Here is a 20,503-nt window from a genome sequence, read left to right on the forward strand (position 1 = left end):
GCTGGCACTGTGCGCTCAAACATCCCAGCCTCTAGAATTGTGAGATATAAATCCCTGTTGTTTAAGCCACTAATCTACAGTATTTTGTTACAGCAGCCTGAGATCACAAAAACAAGTATCTAGCAGCTTGGAGATCCTTCTTAAATTCTAACTTCCAAAATATGGCCCTTTACCTGCCTTCTTCCTTAAGCTACAATATTACTTTGTTTATATACATATACATACACACACACACACACATATATATACAAACATAAATATATTTAGTGATCTTGAATGAAATACTACTTTGCTATGTTAAGTTGGAAGTGGGAAGAAGTGCCCCTCCTCCTCCTCTCTCTCACCTCCTCTCCCTCTCTCAAATAAATAAATAAATCTTTAAAAAAAAAAAAACTTTTAAAGGGTTTGTCATAACTGGGGCTAAAATAGTGGCATACCACTACCAGTTGGAATACCCCGCGTTTGAATCTTAAGAGCTAAAAATCTGAGCAGAGGAAAACAATGACTAAGAGATTGCATCATTTGAGCCATTCTGTTCGATATATAATCGATGCACACCAATTGAAAAGGAAATACTCTGATATACTAAAAAGAAAGCAAAGTTAATGAAAAGATTGTCACAGAAAAGATGATTCCTGCCACCATACCACACAGAAACACATTATCTTTTTTTATTATTATTATGATATGTTAGTCACCATACAGTACATCATTAGTTTTTGATGTAGGGTTCCATGATTCACTGTTTGTGTATAACACCCAGTGCTCCATGCAATACGTGCCCTCCTTAATACCCACCACCGGGCTAGCCCATTCTCCACCCCTTCCCCTCTAAAACACTCAGTTTGTTTCCCGGAGTCTATAGTCTCTCGTGGCAGAAACACATTATCTTGAATGAATAGAACAAAAATAAATAAGCCAATCATAACTGAAAATGTTCTATTTTCTCAGAAGGTTTTCTCTGTTTCAACGATGCAGGTGCATTCTTTCCTAGTCTATTTGGTTCTTCTTTGCCATCCCCATCACAAGGACTCCTTTGGAGGTTTCTAGTTGAATGCTGTTCCAGGTAATTTACAAATCCTTTTTGTCTCAAAGTTACAAGGAAAATCATTCCAGGCCCATTTGTCTTGAACATTAACGAGGACAACACAATTTTCTTCCTGATTGTTGGGTTCACCCTCATGCCCTAATCTGAAATGAAAGAAAATATATATATATATTTATATATTTAAGAGGAAAATAGCAGTTGGACTGGAAGGCTCTCCAGTGTGTGTGTGTGTGTGTGTGTGACTGTGTGTGTGTGGGTCAGGGGACATGCAGAGAAAATGCCTCTGGTGAAAAATTTAGAGCTGCATTGTCTAATAGAAGTATCATAGTATATTGGTATAGAGGTTACTCAACACATAGAATTATTCTGAGTAAGCATTTCTACAACAGTATACTCCAGCCCAAATGAATTCTGCTTGGTATCTTCTCACCTTTGCCTATAAAGCTCTTTCACCCCAGTCAACATACTCACAAATTATGTGGGTTAAATGGTGTCTTGTCCACCAACGACCACCGGCCTTCATGGTTCTCATCTATATGTCCCAGGAAATACGAAAATCGTCTATCCAAAAATTGAATAATAAAGATCTGCATAAAAATGTAAATTTTTATAAGTATATTTGCATTTATCATTTAATAGCTATTATGTTAGGAAAAGAGAGAAAAGGTCAGATAGGTTACTAGCTAAGCACAAAAGCGTTGTCATCGGACAGATCTGCTTTCAAATCCTGCCTCTGCCATTTATTGTGAAATGTTAGTAAGTACTCTAATGTCACCAAACCCAAGATTTCTCATCTCCAAAAGGACAACTCTACTACTTCACAGATAAGATCATACTTGCAAATCACTTAACACAATGTTTAATAGGATCAGATTTTTAAAAAACTTTTGTTTTTAAAATTGTCTTCTTTGATTGTGTGTGTATTAAATTAAGTTCCATTTTTTTCAAAGAGTTGATGAACCTGTAGATATCAAAGCCATGGGAACAGAATCCTCTGAGAAACCCCCCTAAGAAAAGAGTAGAATATGAGTTATGGTACATGTATGGAAGTATATTATATGAGGAAATACATTTGTTTTTAAAGAACTGATTTATGGTGCCCTGGGTGTTATATGCAAATAATGAATCATGGAACATTACAACAAAAACTAAGGATATACTGTATGGTGACTAACATAACATAAAAAAAACTATTATAATTAAAAAAAAGAACTGATTTAAACTTTGGAAATTTTTTTAGTTAGAATTACAACCATACAGGGGCGCCTGGGTGGCACAGCGGTTAAGTGTCTGCCTTCGGCTCAGGGCGTGATCCCGGCATTCTGGGATCGAGCCCCACATCAGGCTCCTCCGCTATGAGCCTGCTTCTTCCTCTCCCACTCCCCCTGCTGGCTGTTCCCTCTCTCGCTGGCTGTCTCTATCTCTGTCAAATAAATAAATAAAATCTTTAAAAAAAAAAAAGAATTACAACCATACAACTTAATTATTTTTCCTATGCTTTCTCCTGAGAAGCTGTTTCAGTCCTGCTTAACCATTCATTTATTCAGTTACTCACCAAACATTTATCAAGACCTATCCAGTGTGCCTAGCACTGTGCAGGACTTCGGAGATGCAAAGATTAGGAGAGCACGGCTACAGCCCTCTACAAGGTAGAGTCATTGATAGAGATGGGGCAGTGAACAGATTACATCAGTACAGTGATATAAATGCCATGATCACACAGTGCGCAAAGTACCACGGGAGTATGTCCAAATTAGAACAGGGAGGATGGAGTAGGCAAGATGGTAGTTTTCTGGAGGAAATAACACGTGAATCAAATCTGGAAAGACCAGAAGTTGGCCAGATGAAGAAAAATGAGGGAGGAAGACAAAACAGGTGAAACAAAGCACAGAGGCGGAACAGAGAAATTCCTCTTTCTCTGCAAAAATTTCTCTGCAAAGAGATTCAAACCAGCAGAGAGAAGGATGGGAGCCTCCCAACATACCAGCTCAGCTTCTGTGCTGATGGTGGCCAGATGAGCCCCCATGCTGGTGCAGTTCCTTTCACTCTCACCCCATGTCTTGTTGTCATTAAGAGGAAAATAGCAGTTGGACTGGAAGGCTCTCCAGCCAAAAGGACAGCAATTCCAGGTGCTCCCTCATGAGAAAATTGAAATGAAAATCAGTTACAAAGGAGCATTTCATCTGTAACAGATTGCATAGCTATTCTGCTAACTATCCAGTTAACATTTTTTGGAAATAACACCAGGGTTACCAAAATAATTCTGCTCCCCCTTTTAAAAAATCCTGAAAATTACATTTCTAAATGTTTCTGAGCAAAAGTACCTGAATCGCATGATGACTATACGAAAATTACAAGATATTCTCTTAGAAAACAACATTATTCTTCAATGTCCTTGCATGTATTTATATCCATATTTGAAGTGCTTCCAGAACAAAGTCTTTTACAAGAAATTTTATCTAACGGGGTAGGGAACCTACTAGAATTCTCAAGCATTTCTGCATCCTCCCAAAGGATGGGGGGTTTTACAAATTCCAGCATAATAAAAGAGACAAAGTCACTCAGCAGAGGAAACAATCCTTAAGATATGTCTGAATCGAAAGAAAATGGAATTAAATTAATGTTATGTTTTGGATGCCAAAAACGGATCCTAAATGTGGTGTTATTCAACTGATTACAGTCACAAGAAATCTATTTCTGTTTATTGATGTTCACTCTTGCACCAGATACTCCTGTTGTTTTAATCTCTCCTGGTTTACTACTGATTACTTTAAATCAAATTATGAACCTGAATGGAAATGGAAGTAAGAAAGAAATTCTCCTATGCCTTTTTCTATCTACCTTTCGATTTTGATTTCTCTCTGGTGCATGTCAGCTTCGTGTGGTACTCTGGTAACTTGAACACCGTCATGTCTGTGCTGCAGCGTAGAAAGTTGCGATGAGTCACTGTCAAAGGCAAAAAGAGTTAGTTTTCGTTTCCTATATAACCACTTAATTAGGGAAATGGGAGCTGGTCACTCCAGTCCTTCTCTTCCCCTAAGAGTTAAGGTAACTATCCCCTATTCTCACTACCTAGTTCAGCTCCAGGTGAATAAGTTGAAAGGAATTGTCAAAAATTAATACTTTTATTATCATATCCATTTTGTGCTTTATGGGAGTAATTCTGCAAACCTTTATGTGTATACCCTTTTAAGCATATTTTTCTATCAGAATCTGTGTTAGACTGGAGATTTTTAGTGAACACTGGGTTAGTTCTGCCAAGTTTTACGAACCATATACATTTATTTATCTTTTAAATATTTTTACTACAAGGGGAACCTGGGTGGCTCAGTCAGTTGAGCATCTAACTCTTGACTTTGGCTCAGGTCATGGTCTCAGCACTGCGAGATCAAACCCCACACTGGGCTCTGTGCTGGGCATGGAGCCTGATTGATTCTCTCTCTTTCTCTCTCTCCCTCTCTCTCTCTCCCCCATTGCCCCTTGCTCACCCTGTTCGCACACTCTGTCTCCCTTTCTCTCTCAAAAATACATACATACATACATAAATATTTTTACTTTGAAACATAACCAAGTGCAAAAAGTGAAAAACACAAATGTACAGTTTATCAAATTATTGTGAAGTGAACACTCCAGGTAACAACAATCTGGCTTAAGAAACACAATATTGCCAACACCCCAGGTGGCCCTCACGTCCCAAATACAACCCACTTCCTCTGTCTTAAAGGTGACTATGCCATGGCTTTTAAGGTAATCACTTTGTGCTTTGTTTCACAATTTTACCACTTGATAACATATCCGTAAACCATACAGATCAGATTTGCCTGCTTTTGAACTTTTTATAAATAAAGTGATAAAATATGCATTCTTTTGGTTCTGTCTTTTGCTCAGTGTTATTTCTGAAATTTATTTATATTGTTACATACAACTATAAGCCATTCATTTTTATTGCCATAAAGTGATCTATTGTCTTAATGCACTAAAACCTATTTATATATTCTTCTTCTGGTAGACATTTGCATTGCTTCCAGTGTCTGACTATTATGAGCATTCTGGGCATTTTTGGCCATGAATCCTAGAGCACATGAGCATACATTTCTGTGGGCCATATGCCTAGGAGTGGAACTGCTGGTAATAGAATATACATATTGCCAACTATGATAGTGGCAAAGTTTTCCAAAGTGGTTTTACTGCGTTATGCTCCCACTAGCAACAATTCATTGGAGGTCCAGTTGTGCCGCATCATCATCACTATTTAATAGTGCCAGACTTTTTAATTATTGCCATCCTGGTATGTATGCAATGGTATTTCATTGCGAGTTTGAATTTTCACTTCCCTGAAAACTAATGAGCTTGACATTTTTTATGTGTTCATTAAACATTTCAATTTTTCTTTTTCTATGGTGCCTATTCAAAATTTTGCCCATTTTTCTGCTGTATTGTCAGGATTTTTTCCTATGGATTTGAAAGAATTGTTTATATATACTGTACAATAATTTTTTTTATCAATTATATGCATTACAAACACTTTCTCCTATGGCTGTTTTCTTTCTTGGTATTTTCATTGCACACTAATTCTTACTTTAATATAGAATAATTGGTCAATATTTCCTTCATTGGCTAGCACATTTTATGACTTAAGAAATCATCCCCTGCCTTGAGGATATGAATATATTCTCCATTTATCTTCTAAAAAGCATTATTGATTTGCTTTTCACATTTTGGCCAATAATCCACGCCAGGTTGGTTTTGTACATGATATGAGACAGGAGACCAATTTCATTTTTTGAATAAGGATAATCAGTGGTCCTCTAGCACATTAATTGAACAAAATTGTCCTTTCCTATAACTGCAGTATCCCCTTCTGTTTTATATAAAGAGTTCATACATACAGGATCTGTAACTAAGCTCTCTATTCCTTTCCTCTGGTCTATATATCTGTACTTGCACCTATACTATATTACTGTAATTATAATAACTTTACACAAGGTCTTGCTATTAGGAAGAACAAATCTTTCAACTGTTCTTCTTTCCAAAGCCAGACTACAGTCCATCTGAAAGTTGAGTTTTTGCTGGTTACTCTTTAGTGATAAGATACAGCCCTTTGTAATCTCAGTCAAAAATGGGGAATGATCTACTACAGCCACCAACCTTCGTATGTATAGAAAAGGGTTTAACTTCCATCTTTCATTCCCTGACACGAGACAGTACCATCAAAGAATAGAAGGGGAAAAATGTAGTTTTAAGCAGTATGGATTGAAATGTTGCGGGGGGTGGGGGCGGGAATCAAAGTAACAAAAGGCTTAGAGGAACCTTATGAAAGTTGTTGGGGGGAAATCCACAGAGTTCCATTTCTGCTAAGAACTTACCCAAACAATTTGCAATAAAACAAGCACTGAGTATTGAGATGAAAAAAACAGCAATGGCCCAAGGGATCAACTGGGAATGCTGGCCTCCTTCTAGGACAAAAGGAAAGATAAATACATTGTCTTCTCCGGCATAAGAAGTAGGGAAGATATTCTACTGAGAAGCAAGCCAAATATGAGATCATCCACAATATTTTAGATCTAGAGGAGAGCTTAAAGATTTCCTCCTGAATAAATCCGTGTTAGAGCTTACTGATAAAAACATACATACATAAAAATGTAAACTTTTTTTTGAATGGAAAGGCTTTTTATAAAGCCAATGGTTTTTTTTAATAAAACCAGAAACCAATACTTGCATGTGTATTATTAATAGTACAGATTCTAAATGATGGTGAATCTCTATGATGGAATTCTGCACAGTGAATCAAATAATCCTATATATCAGTATGTATTGACAGAAAGTCTCCAAGACATATTGTTATGTAAAAAGGTGTGTTTCAGGGGTGCCTGGGTGGCACAGTCATTAAGCGTCTGCCTTCGGCTCAGGGCGTGATCCCGGAGCCCTGGGATCGAGCCCCACATCAGGCTCCTCCGCTGGGAGCCTGCTTCTTCCTCTCCCACTCCCCCTGCTTGTGTTCCCTCTCTCGCTGGCTGTCTGTCTCTGTCAAATAAATAAATAAAATCTTTAAAAAAAAAAAAGGTGTGTTTCAGGACCAGTGTACATTGTGGTCCCATTGAAGTTTGCCATGCTGGAGTGATGAGGTGAACCAAAACATTAATTTTAAAATTATATATTTCTGCATTTGTTCTATTTCTCAAGAATATTGTTCAATATTCTTGTAATACAAATATATTGTGACCCTTAAGTACAGAATAAAATGGGATAAAGTCAGAGCCTCAGGTAAACTGTGAGCCTTAGTCGATGTGTTTTGTCTATCTTCCTTCTGCTTCTTGCCTTTAAAAGAATCTTCCCAAATTATTCTCTTTCTTTCCATTTTATTTTTCTTTTGCATAATTTATCTCTTCTCTTGGCCCAATTTATACTTCACAAAGTTCTCTTACCCAACATACTTGAATCTATGACCTTCCTCTTCACCAAAGTCATTGCCATTTCCTTTAACTCCTCCTTGCAATCATCCTCAATCTTCACAACTATAACTACCATTAATTTGTATTTTTAAATCTTAGTCATAATTACATTTGCCTCTTTAAAACTGAGAGGAGAGAATGTACTCACTTTTATTTTGAGGTTCTTCTTGTCTCATTGTAGGTTAACTCTCTTGCTGTCCAGTGGTTGGGAGAATGAGAAGCCTCTTCTGTTTTTGCCCCAAGTGTGTATTTCTGTGGGTAAGGAGTATGTCCTCAGAAATACTTGAGATTGAACATTAATTTTACTTATTCTGGTAAGATCAGAAAGTTCTCTATATAAAAGACAAGTCAAAAGAAGAAGTCTTTTCAAAGACAAGTTTCCTTTGATTCACTCTGGTAGACAGAGCAAAGACAAAAGGAAATTGGGAAAGCAACACCCAAAAACAGCCAGTAGAAATTTCCATTAAGTATGTTGAGATCACTAGATTAGTGTGTCATGTGAAATTTCTCAATTTGTTTTTCTTCATTCAAACAAAAAGTTTAGCAATGCCCTAAAAGAATAATCATTATGCCTAATAAAAATTTAATAAATATTCCTTCATCTTTCTTTCTTCTTTCTTTCTCTCTTTCTTTCTTTTCTCCTTCTTCTTCTTCTTCTTCTTCTTCTTCTTCTTCTTCTTCTTCTTCTTCTTCTTCTTCTTTCTTCTTCTTTCTTTTGATGTTATATTTTCAAAGGCAGTTACATGATTGAGGTAAATTCTGCCTTAAAAAGTCCTTTGAGCTGAGTAAGTTGTGTTGCAAGATGACAAGAGATAATGTAAAGCTTTTTTTTTAAATTTATTTATTTATTTATTTGAGAGAGAGAGAGCACAGAGGGAGAGTGAGAGGGAGAAGCAGACTCCTTGCTGAACAGAGAGCCCAATGTGGGGCTCGATCCCAGGACCCTGAGATCATGACCTGAGCCGAAGTCACACGCTTAACCGACTGAGCCAGGCACACCTGAGCTAAAGCTTTTAATGTACACAACGTATGTATATTGTATGTAAAAGACACAGTAACTTTTGTTTCGGGGTTGAGAAAGGGATGGTAGAGCTGTTGATTAAATCCCCAAATCTTCCTAGATGAGAGAAAATAAACTGATTAAGGCAAAAGAAAAGGAAATGTGACATTCTGTGATAAAGACATCATCAGGGTCCCTGACTTCTTTTACAGTGCCATCATGGACTGAATGTTTGTGTCCCCCACCCATGCTGGCACTGTGATCTCAAACATTCCAGCCTCTAGAATTGTGAGATATAAATCCCTGTTGTTTAAGCCACTAATCTACAGTATTTTGTTACAGCAGCCTGAGATCACAAAAACAAGTATCTAGCAGCTTGGAGATCCTTCTTAAATTCTAACTTCCAAAATATGGCCCTTTACCTGCCTTCTTCCTTAAGCTACAATATTACTTTAAGTTTATATACATATACATACATACACACACACACTATATATACAAACATATTTAGTGATCTTGAATGAAATACTACTTTGCTATGTTAAGTTGGAAGTGGGAAGAAGTAAAATTATAAATTTGACAACACATATTTTTCAACACTGTCACAACCAAAAGTATTCCCACAGCAGCAATAGTACTTACCCACAAACTCTCAAAGCCACCCTAGAAACTACATCTTTGTCTAAAGTAATATGTATTCTTTATTAAAAGGATCTAGGAGTCTTAGAAGATATATAAATCCCACCTAGAACAGGAAAAAATAAACTACAGCTGGCATATTCTTTTTTTTTTTTTTAAAGATTTTATTTATTCACTTGACAGAGATAGAGACAGCCAGCAAGAGAGGGAGCACAGCAGGGGGAGTGGGAGAGGAAGAAGCAGGCTCCCAGTGGAGGAGCCCGATGTGGGACTCGATCCCAGAACGCCAGGACCACGCCCTGAGCCGAAGGCAGACGTCCAACGACTGCGCCACCCAGGAGCCCCATCAGCTGGCATATTCTGTGTTCCCAGAAAACAAACATGATTTCAAACACATGAGAGAAACTCTGCTCTGGAAAGCTTCCTGAACCAAGTGAAAAGATGTGTCCAAGATACAGTTAAGATCACAAAAAGACAGGGGCGACCGGGTGGCTCAGTTGGTAAAGTAAGTGCCTGACTCTTGATTTCAGCTCGGGTCATGATCTCAGGGTTGTGGGACCAAGTCCCGCATTGGGCTCCATACTCAGCAGGGAGTCTGCTTGAGATTCTCTCTCTCCCTCTGTCGCACATGCTCTCTCTCTCTCTAAAATAAATAAATACATATTTAAAAAATAGCTATAGGGGAGCCTGGGTGGCACAGCGGTTAAGCGTCTGCCTTCGGCTCAGGGCATGATCCCGGCGTTATGGGATCGAGCCCCACATCAAGCTCCTCTGCTATGAGCCTGCTTCTTCCTCTCCCACTCCCCCGGCTGTGTTCCCTCTCTCGCTGGCTGTCTCTATCTCTGTCAAATAAATAAATAAAAATCTTAAAAAAAAAAATAGCTATAGCTTCAACAACTTCTTAATGGATGGAGACACAATAAAAATGTAAATATTGACATCAAAAATGTACAAAGAGGGAGAGTAAAAAATGGAGTTTTGGCATGCAAACAAAGTTAAATTGTTATCAGCATAAAATAGACTGTTATATCTACAAGAAGTTTTATGTAAACCTCATGGGAATCACAAAGTAAAAATCAAATAGATACACTAAGATAAAGAGAAAGGAAACAAAGCATACCACTACAGAAAATCATTGATTGCAAAGGAAGGCATAAAGAAAGGGGAAAAAAAAAGGGAACCATGAAACACCAGAAAATAATAAGATGGCATTAGCAAGTTCTTGCCTATCAATAATTACTCTAATTGTTAATGGATAGAATTCTCTAACCAAAGGCATAGAGTGGATGGATGGTTAAAAGAACAAGATCAACTATACACTGACTACGAGAGACTCACCTCAGCTCTAAACATACAGAGATTCAAAGTGAAGGGATAGCAAAAGATACTCTATGCAAGCAAAAACAAAAAAGTATCTATCCTAAAATAAGACAAAATAAACTTTAAGCCCAAAATGGTAACAGAAACAAAGATAGCTATTATGTCATGGTAAAAGGTCAATACAAGAGGATAAAACAAATATATATGCACACAACATCAGAGCATCTATAATATTTCAAGAAAATATAAACAGACCTAAAGAGAGAAATAGAAAATAATACGATAATAGTAGGGGATCTCAATTCCTCGCTTTCAACAACAGCTAGATCACTGAGACAGAAAATCAATAAGGAAATAATGGACTTGAAACAAACTTTAGACCAAATGAAGCCAACAGACACATCCAAAGCATTCCATCCAACAGCAGTAGAATATACATTCTTCTCAAGTGCAGATGGAATATTTTTCAGGATAGATCACATGATAGTCACAAAACAAGTTAAGCAAATTCAAGAAGACTGAAATCATACAAAGTATCTTTTCCAAGCACAATGAAACTAATAATCAATAACAAGAGGAAATCTGGGAGAAAACGTAAATATACGGAGACTAAACAACATGATCCTGAATGGGTCAACAAAGAAGTCAAAAGGGAGGGGTGCCTGGGTGGCTTAGTTGGTTAAGTGTCTGACTCTTGATTTCAGCTCAGGTCATGATCTCAGGCTTAGGAGATTGAGCCTGGTGTCAGGTTCAAGCTGGGAGTGGAACCTGCTTAAGATTCTTTCTCTCCCTCTCCCTCTGCCCACCTACCCAACAAGTTGCATGCACACGTGTGTGCATGCGCTTTCTCTCTCTCTCTGAAAGAAGAAAGAAAGAAAGAAAGAAAGAAAGAAAGAAAGAAAGAAAGAAAGAAAAAGTATCTTTAAACAAATGAAAATGAGAGCACAATGTATCAAAACTTATGGGAGACTGCAAAGGCAGTTCTTTTTTTAAAGATTTTATTTATTTGTTTCAGAGAGAGTGAGAGAGAGAGAGAGAGCACTTGCAGGGGGAGGGGCAGAGGGAGAAGCAGAATCCCCACTGAGCAGGGAGTCCAATGTGGGGCTCAATCCCTGGATCCTGGGATCATGACCTGAGCCAAAGGTAGACACTCAACCGACTGAGCCCCCAGGTGCCGCTAAAGGCAGTTCTAGGAGGGAAGTTTATAGTGATTCCAGTCTACCTCAAGAAACAAAAAATAGCTCAAACACCTCACTTTGCACCTCGAGGAACTAGTAAAAGAACAAACCAAGCCCAAATTAGCAAAAAGGAAGTAACAAAGACCAGATAAATACATGAAATAAAGACTGAGCAGGGACACCTGGGGGACTCAGTTAGTTAAGTCTGACTCTTGATTCAGCTCAGGTCTTGATCTCAGGGTTGTGAGTTTGAGCCCCACTTAGGCTCCATGACCAAAAATATAAAAGATCATTGAAACTGAGAGCTGACATTTTTAGAAGATTTAAAAAAATTGACAAACTTTTAGCTAGAGTAACACAGAAATGCAGAAAGTACTCAAATAAATGAAACCAGAACTTAAAGAGGGGACACTATAGCTGATACCACAGAAATACAAAGGATCATTAGAGACTACTATGAAAAATTATACACCAACAAACTGGATAACCTGGAAGAAATAAATTCGTAGAAACATGGAATCCACAAAGATTGAAGCATGAAGAATTGGGAGCACCTGAGTAGCTCAGTCTGTTGGGCATCTGCCTTCAGCTCAAGTCATGATCCCAGGATCCTGGGATTGAGGCCCACATCAGGCTCCCTTCTCAGCAGGGAGCCTACTTCTCCCTCTCTCTGCCCCTCCCCTCTGCTCATGCCCTCTCTCAAATAAATAAAATCTTAAAAAAAAAAAAAAAAGAAACATGAAGAAATAGAAAATCTGAACAGACCAATTTCAAATAAAGAGATTGAATCAGTAATCAAAAATCTCTCAACAAAAAGAAGCCAAGAACCAGATGGTTTCACTGGTGAATTCTTTCAAGCATTTAAAGAATTAATGGCAATCCTAAAACTTTCCCAAAAAACTGAAAAGAAGGAAATACTTCCAAACTCATTTTATGAGGATAGCATTAATCTGATACCACAGCCAGATAAAGATACTACAAGAAAAGAAAATTACAGACCATTATCCCTGATGAATATAGATACAAAATACTCAAAAAATATAGCAAACCAACTTCAACAGCACATTTTAAAAATCATTCACCATGATTAAATGGGAATAACACCTGGGATATAAGGATGGTTCAACATATGTAAATCAATAAATGTAATATACCATATTAATAGGATAAAAGATAAAAATCATATGAACATCTCAATAGATGCAGAAAAAGCATTTGACAAAGTACAACATCCTTTTATGATAAAAATTCTCAAAAATTAAGTATAGAAGGAACATACCTCAACACAACAAAGGCCATATATGACAAAACCACAGCTAACATCATACTCAATGGTGAATAGGTAAAAGTTATTTCTCTAAGATCAGAAACGAGACAAAGGTGCCTACTTTCACCACTCCTATTCGGCATAGCACTAGAAGTCTTAGCCAGAGCAACCAGGGAAGAAAAAGAAATCAAAGGCATCCAAACAGAAAAGGAAGAAGTAAAATTGCTTTTGTTTGCATATATGATCCCACATACAAAAAATCCTAAGAACTCCATCAAAAAACTTCTAGAACTAATCAACGTATTCAATAAAGTTGCAGGATACAATTATCATACAGAAAATCATTTTGTTTCTATAGACCACCAACAAAACATGTGAAAAAGAAATAAAGAAAACAATTCCATTCACAATAGCATCAAAAACACTAAAGTAATTAGGAATAAATCTAACCAAGGAGGTAAAATAACTATACTGAAAACTACAAGACTTTGATTAAAAAAAAAAAAAAGTAAGGAGGACACAAACAGATGGAAAGATACCCTGTATTCATGGACAGGAGAATTAATATTTTTAAAATGTCTATACTACCCAAAACCATCTATAGATTCAATGCAACCCTTATTAAAATCCCAATGACATTTTCCACAAAAAATTTTTTAAAAAACAATAATAAAATTTGTATGGCACAACAAGACTCTAAATAGCCAAAGCAACCCTGAGAAAAAAGAAGAAAAGTGGAGCATAACACTTCCTAATTTTAAATTATACTACAAAGCTATAGTAATGAAAACAGTGTGGTACTGCATAAAAATAGACACATAGATCAGTGGAGCAGAACTGGAAGCCCAGAAACTCCTGCATATATGGTCAACAAATATTTGACAAAGGAGCCAGGAGTACTCAATGGAGATAAAATAGTCACTTCAAAATGGTGTTGGGAAAAGTGGATAACGACAAGTGGAAGAATGTGGTTCTTAGCCTTATCTTACATGACTAATAAAAATGAACTAAACATGGATTAAAAACTTTAAGAAGACATGAAACTATAAAACTCCTAGAAAAAAACGTAGGGATAAAACTCCTTGACATTGGTGTCAGCAATGATTTCCTGGATGTGAGAGCAAAAGAACAAGCAACAAAAGCAAAGATAAATAAGTGGGACTACATCAAATTTAAAAGCTTTCTGCTCAGGCACCTGGGTGGTTCAATTGGTTAAGCATCTGCCTTTGGCTCAGATCATGATCCCAGGGTCCTGGGATCAAGTCCTACATCTGGCTCCCTATAGGGAGCCTGCTTCTCCCTCTCCCTCTCCCTTGCCTGCCACTGCCCCTGCTTGTGCTCCCTCTCTCTGTGTCAAAATAAATAAATAAAATCTTTTAAAAAAATTAAAATTAAAAAAAAAGCTTTCTGCTTTTTAAAAAAACTTTTTTTTCAGATGTGCAAAAACATATATTAATAAAATGGAAAGGTAACCTACAGAATGGAAGAAAACATTTACAAAACACATATCTGATAAGGAATTAATGTCTAAAAAATATAAAGAATTAATACAACTCAATAAATAGCAAAAAAACCCACAAAAAACAAAAAACAAAAAAAACCCCTAACAATCCAATTTAAAAATAGGCAGAGGAACTGAATAATATCCAAAGACATACAGAGAGCCGAGAAGCAGATGAAAAGGTGCTCGACATCACTAACTATCAGGGAAATGCAAATCAAAAGCACAGTGGGAAAAAAAAGCACAATGAGATATCACCTTACACCTGTTAAAATTAAGGTTATATCAAGAAGATAATAGATAACAACTGTTGACAAGGGTATGGAGAAAAGGGAACCCTGGTACACTGTTGGTAAGAATGCAAATTGGTACACACACTATGGAAAAGTGTGGAGGTTCCTCAAAAAATTGTAGATAGACCTACCATATGATCCAGTAATACCACTTCTGGTTTCATATGTATTAGAATATTTTAGGGATATCTGCGCTACTATGTTCATTGCAGCATTATTCACAATAGCCAAGATACGGAAACAACCCCAGTGCCTATCAATGGGTGAATGGATAAGGAAGATATGGTATAAATATACAGTGGAATATTATTCAAACATGAGAAAGAAGTAAATCCTGCCATTTTCAACCATTTGGGTGGACATTGAGGGCATTAGGCTAAGTGAAATAAGTCAGGTAGAGAAAGACAAATACTGTGTGATATCACTTATGTGTGGAATCAAAAAATGACAGATTAAGGAACAGAGAGTAGAGTGGTGGTTACTAAGCGTTGGGGAGTGGGGGAGTAGGGAGATATTGGTCAAATGGTACAAACTTCCAGCTGTAAAATTAACAGTCTAATGTACAGCATGGTGATTATTGCCAACATTATTGTATATACTTGAATGTTACTAAAAAATAGATTTTAAAGATTTTTGCCACACACACACAAAATGGCAAATATGTGACAGAGTAGAGGTGGTAGCTGAAGTACAGTGGTAATCATTTTGCTATTTATAAATGCACCCAATCAATACATTGTATACCTTAAAATTACATAATGTATGTGTCAACTATATCTCAATAAAACTGAGGGGGAAATGTTGTATCCATACAACAGAATAGTATTTGGCAATGAAAAGGAATAAAATACTGCTATATGCTACAATATGGATGAATCTAAGAAACATTATGCTAAGTGAAAGGAGTCAATCACAAAGGATCCCATATTGTGGGATTCCATTTATAGGAAGTGTCCAGCATAGGCAAATTCATAAATACGGAAAGTAGATTAGTGGTTGCCTAGGGCAGGGGGAGGTGGTATAGATTTTGGAGTAATGACTAAGTGGTGTGAGGTGTGGGTTTTTTGTTTTTTTGTTTTTTTTTGGTAATGATATGTTCTAAAATTGTGATGAAAGTTGCATAAATCTGTGAATATGCAAAAAAGCCATTGGCCTGTGTACTTTAAATGACTGAATTATATGGTATGTAAATTATATTTCAAGAAGGCCCTTAAGAAACAAGATTTACTCTACATCTGAATGTCTAACAACTCATGAACGAATAAATAAAATGAGCTAGATTTATAAATGAAACTTTATTTAGGAATAAAAAGGTATAAAATATTGACATATACAACAACCTTAATGAACCTCAGAAACATTATGCGAAGAGAAAGAAGTCAGACACAAAAGAACACATGTTGTTAATTTTTTTAAATGAAATATTCACAAAAGGCAAATCCACAGGGGTAGTGAGGAAATCAGTGGTTGCCTGGGACTAGGAGTGAGAATGGGGAGTGACTGTAAATAGACACAAAGAATCTTTTTGGAGTGATGAAAAAGTTCTATATCTATATTGTGGGGATGGTTTTACAACTCCATAAATTTACTAAAAATCATTGAATTACATATACTTAAAACACCTTAATGGTACATAAAGTATACCACAATTAAGCTGTCTTATACTACTACTACTAACAATACCAACTTTAAATGGAAAAGACTAAATTATCCAATCAAAAGACATAGAGTGGCTGAATGGATAAAACAAAATTATATGCTGCCTCTAAGAGCCTCCAGCTTTAAGGATACCCACAGTCTGAAAGTAAAGAGATGGAAAAAGATGTTTCATGCAAATGGAAATGAAGAGAGAGCAGATTGCAGCTATACTTGGACAAAACAGACTTTAAGACAAAGACTATAACAAGAGGCAACGAAAGTCAAAATAAAGTGATAAAAGGGTCAATTCAACAAGAGGATATAACATTTGTAAATATTTATGCAACCAACATAGGATCACTGAAATATATAAGGCAAATATTAACAGAGCTGAAGGGAGACATAGCAGCAGTACAATAAGAGTAGGAGACTTCAATGCCCCACTTTCAACAGCAGGTTGGTCACCCAGACAGAAGATCAATAAGGAAACACTGGACTTAAATGACACATGGACCTAACACACACGTACAGAACACTCCATCTAAGAGCCGCATGATACACATTCTTCCCAAGTGTACATGGGACGTCCTCTAGGAAAGATCACATGTTAGGCTACAAAACAAGTCTTAATAAATTTAAGTAGATTGAAATCATACTAAGTGTCTTTTCTGACAGCAATGTTATAAATCTAGAAATCGGGTGCAAGAAAAAACCTGAAAAATTCGGAAATATATGAGGTTAAACAGCATGCTCCTGTAAGCATATGTACTATTCATTGAGTTACTCTGTGTCTTTTGATTGGGGAATGTAGTCCATTTCATTTAAAGAAATCATTATTATTATTTGATTATGGCATACTTCACATACCATAAAATAATGTTTTAACCAATAGGTCAAAAAAGAAATTTAAAAAAAAAGAAATCAAGCTAGAAATCAAAATATGTCTTGAAACAAATGAAAATGGAAATATGGAAATATACCAAAAAAAAGAAATACGACATACAAAAACTCATGGGATACAACAAAAGCATTTTTAATAGGGAAGTTCATAGCAATAAACACCTACATGATAAAAAATATTTTATCTTTGAAGTAAAAACAAGAACAAAAGAGGGCAAACATCCTTTAAAAAAGTGATATGAAGGGGCACCTGAGTGGCTCAGTCAGTTGTGTCCACCCTTGGTTTCAGCGCAGGTCTAAATAAAATAAAATAAAATAAAATAAATTAAATTAAATTAAATTAAATTAAATCTTTTTTTTAAGAAAATGAAAAATCAAATCAGGCTACTAAATTCATTACGATGTTGGTCAGACAACCCTTCCAAATAAGCAAACCATTGTGTGGCAACCAGGCCCAGAAATGGATAGGAGTCTACGGACTGCAAGCCTGAGAGGTTTGTTAGAGTGAGGGACCCAGAATAATCTGCTATCCAAAACTTCACAGTGCATTATTGCAGCGCCGATTGGTTGAGAAAATCCTGAGCTGTGCATTCTTTTGGGTTGTGCAACCCCCTCCACACTACGAGTTTCCGTTTTTGCCTTCAGTTTTTCACTTTAATGGCTTTTGTCAGACTGTCCCACAGTATCTCACAGATGAATTATTGCTCTAGAGTGAAAGAAACATTTCAACCTCAAATCTTGCTCCAAAACTTAGCAAAGAAGTAATTCTTTTCATTCAAAAGGTTTGGACTCATCCTGATGTTGGAACATGAAAAAGATATATAGGAAATAAACATAACAAGGAAATTCCTGATGAAGAAACCAAGGCCAGGAAGGTGATGGAAATAAAAATGAATCAGTTGATTGGTCGTGAATATTTGGAAAGTATCTACTAGGTGCTAAGCACTTTGCAGTTTGTGGGAATACAACAGGGAACATTGTCTTTCACCAATTCCACAGTGTACCTATTATGTACCAGGGACTTTTCTAGGCACTGGGGAAAAGGCCGTGGGCAAAACAGGTCCAAATTATGCATCCTTTTAATGCTGACACTGTATTAGGGAAAAACAGAGTTTCTACAAATGCTTATATATTTAATGAATACTGCCCAGAAAGAATTAGTGGATAATAGTGAAGAAAAATGGGAGCACATAACCCAGTCTGGTGCTGGAGTACGGCTGCAGAGGAAGGAAAGAAGGCATCTGGAGGAAGGGATGACTTAGGAGATGAGAGGAGTTGTTTGTCCCGCCACATCCCACAACGCTGGGAGATTGAGAGACAATAGGCGGTTGCGTAGTTAGTAAATGATTCACTAATTAGCTGAAACAGGGTCCCTTTCAAATGTGACAGAGACTCAGTATTTTACAAGAAATTTCTCATTCTTTGTTCTAAAATAATGTTATGAAGAGCAAATACACAAAAATGACAAACTAATGCTCACAGCCTCAAAGTATTTTAAAAGATTGAGCATTAAGAAAGGGCTCTAAACTCTTCCAGAGAGAAAAAATGCAGATCTCCTCAAAAGAAAGAAAGAAAATTGATCTTTGACCACTTACCATTGTAACTGGGTACTAGAAATAATGAAATTACACCTTCTTAGGTCACCAGGCCTGTTTTCTCACTTCAGGGAAGGTATGCAGTATAGGGCCAAAAAGAAAAATTTCCTGGTAATGAACGATATCCCTTTTTCCCCTTTGTTTTTCAGAAGATGGTGATACTTGGAGTGATTCATCTAAAAGGCAAATAAAGAGATGGGAGATTTCCAAAGACTTAGGTGTGAACAAATGTTGTCGCATTCCGTTAACCCTAAGGACTTGTACTGTGCATCCTGACAGAGATCCCCAAAGTGGGTAGACTTCGGAGAAGAAAAACTGTTTAGTTCACTGAGAGAAAATGGACTGTTGTCACAGAAAATCTGATGCCATCCATTACGCAGATGCCACACAGACTTAAACAATGGGACAGGCAGTGGTGACCCCAATGCACTGAAGATTAAGAGTCCCTCTCTTTTTCACCGGACAACACATAAGCTTCCCGGATCCTCCTGCCATTGCAGGGAGGGGAAAGGAGCCCCAAGATGACTGAGACTGGGTTTCCTACCAGGCTGGCATACCAGAATCTCAGAATCAGATTTATTTTTACTTAAAAATGTGAAATTATTTGCACACTTAAATTTGTAGATAAAGAGTTATGCCCACAGCAGCAAAGAGAAAGGCACAGTGTACAAGAAACAGGAGGTCTAACCAGGAAAGCCAGGAAGGGAAGTCCTTGGATGGCCACTGTGAATAGCAATGGGTCCAGTACAGAGCAGCAGAAGGAGGTCTCTGAGAAAACCAGATTAAAGCTGAATGCCATATAAGAGGCACATTAATTGGAAGGATTGAAAAATAAGAGCATAACAGAAGCAGGATATCCAAGAAAAACCAATTAGCAATACCAGGGGGAAAGGCTGTATGAGAAAGTACAGTCCAATTAGGAAACAAATTAAAACGTAACTTGAGTTAAAATAACTTATAGAATCTAAGGAAATAGAATCCATTTGACCTTAGTGAAAGGAGCAATATCTTCTAAATAAATCAGAATTAAGACATGGGATCTATACATAATCTTAGCCCATCTTTTGGCCCAGAAGATTCATGATCATGTAAAAGTTTGTTGACTAGAGTTAGCCTCTGTACAAAACATGGACTTTGATCATGACTATAGTAAACAATGTGGATGCCAACAACCTTGACAAGGTAAAATTAAAAATGTGACTGACAGGGGCACCTGGGTGGGTCAGTTGACTGAGCGTGCAACTCTTGGTTTCAGCTCAGGTCATGATCTCAGGGTTGTGAGATTGAGCCCCATGACAGGCTCCTGTGCTCAGCAGGGAGTCTGCTTGAGATTCTCTCCCTCTCCCTCTGCGCCTCCCTCCACCCGAGCTCTCTCTCTTTCAAATAAAGAAATAAATCTTTTTTTAAAAAACTAACCAATAAATTAATAACTGAAAGTAATAATCATCATTCAATCTTCAAAATTTGAAGAAAAAGTGAAAATAGAAAGAAAGTCAAAAAGAATTAGGGGAACAAGGAGTACTAGATTATGATGTTCAAAAATAGAGATAATCAGAGTCATGGAAAACATCACCAGAACAGAAAGAAAGGAAGGAAGGAAGGAAGGAAGAAAGAAAGAAAGAAAGAAAGAAAGAAAGAAAGAAAGAAAGAAAGAAAGAAAGAAGAATACAGC

The 20,503-nt window shown here is 36.9% G+C and overlaps 1 protein-coding gene across 2 annotated transcripts; it reads right to left on the reverse strand.

Annotated features, from left to right (window-relative positions):
* Window positions 1–632: 632 nt before the first annotated feature.
* LOC103656166 (C-type lectin domain family 4 member D) lies at window positions 633–7,930 on the reverse strand. Of its 2 annotated transcripts, none has more exons than XM_040642130.1 (6): window positions 7,649–7,930; window positions 6,415–6,501; window positions 3,890–3,994; window positions 3,033–3,184; window positions 1,520–1,635; window positions 633–1,191 (listed from the first exon to the last, which is right to left on the reverse strand). In XM_040642130.1, the coding sequence occupies exons 1-6, from the start codon at window positions 7,674–7,676 to the stop codon at window positions 1,047–1,049; spliced, it is 633 nt and encodes a 210-aa protein (XP_040498064.1). In that variant the 5' UTR covers window positions 7,677–7,930; the 3' UTR covers window positions 633–1,046. The 2 variants fall into 2 exon arrangements, with proteins under 2 accessions (XP_040498064.1, XP_008681722.1); XM_008683500.2 differs by having other exon boundaries at window positions 6,415–6,504; window positions 7,649–7,929.
* Between the last annotated feature and the right edge of the window lie 12,573 nt (window positions 7,931–20,503).

Source organism: Ursus maritimus, unplaced genomic scaffold, assembly GCF_017311325.1.
Source record: "Ursus maritimus isolate PB19 unplaced genomic scaffold, ASM1731132v1 scaffold_26, whole genome shotgun sequence".
In the NCBI taxonomy this organism is placed as follows: domain Eukaryota; kingdom Metazoa; phylum Chordata; class Mammalia; order Carnivora; family Ursidae; genus Ursus; species Ursus maritimus.

Bases quoted from the DNA above. Each gene is read 5' to 3' on its own strand.
- LOC103656166 (XM_008683500.2), bottom strand. From the start codon at position 7,676: ATGAGACAAGAAGAACCTCAAAATAAAA. The intron at 6,505-7,648 runs GTGAGTACATTC...CTTTTGTCCTAG, and splicing joins AGAAGAACCTCAAAATAAAA to AAGGAGGCCAGCATTCCCAG. The intron at 3,185-3,889 runs GTAGATAGAAAA...TTTTCTCATGAG, and splicing joins AGAGAAATCAAAATCGAAAG to GGAGCACCTGGAATTGCTGT.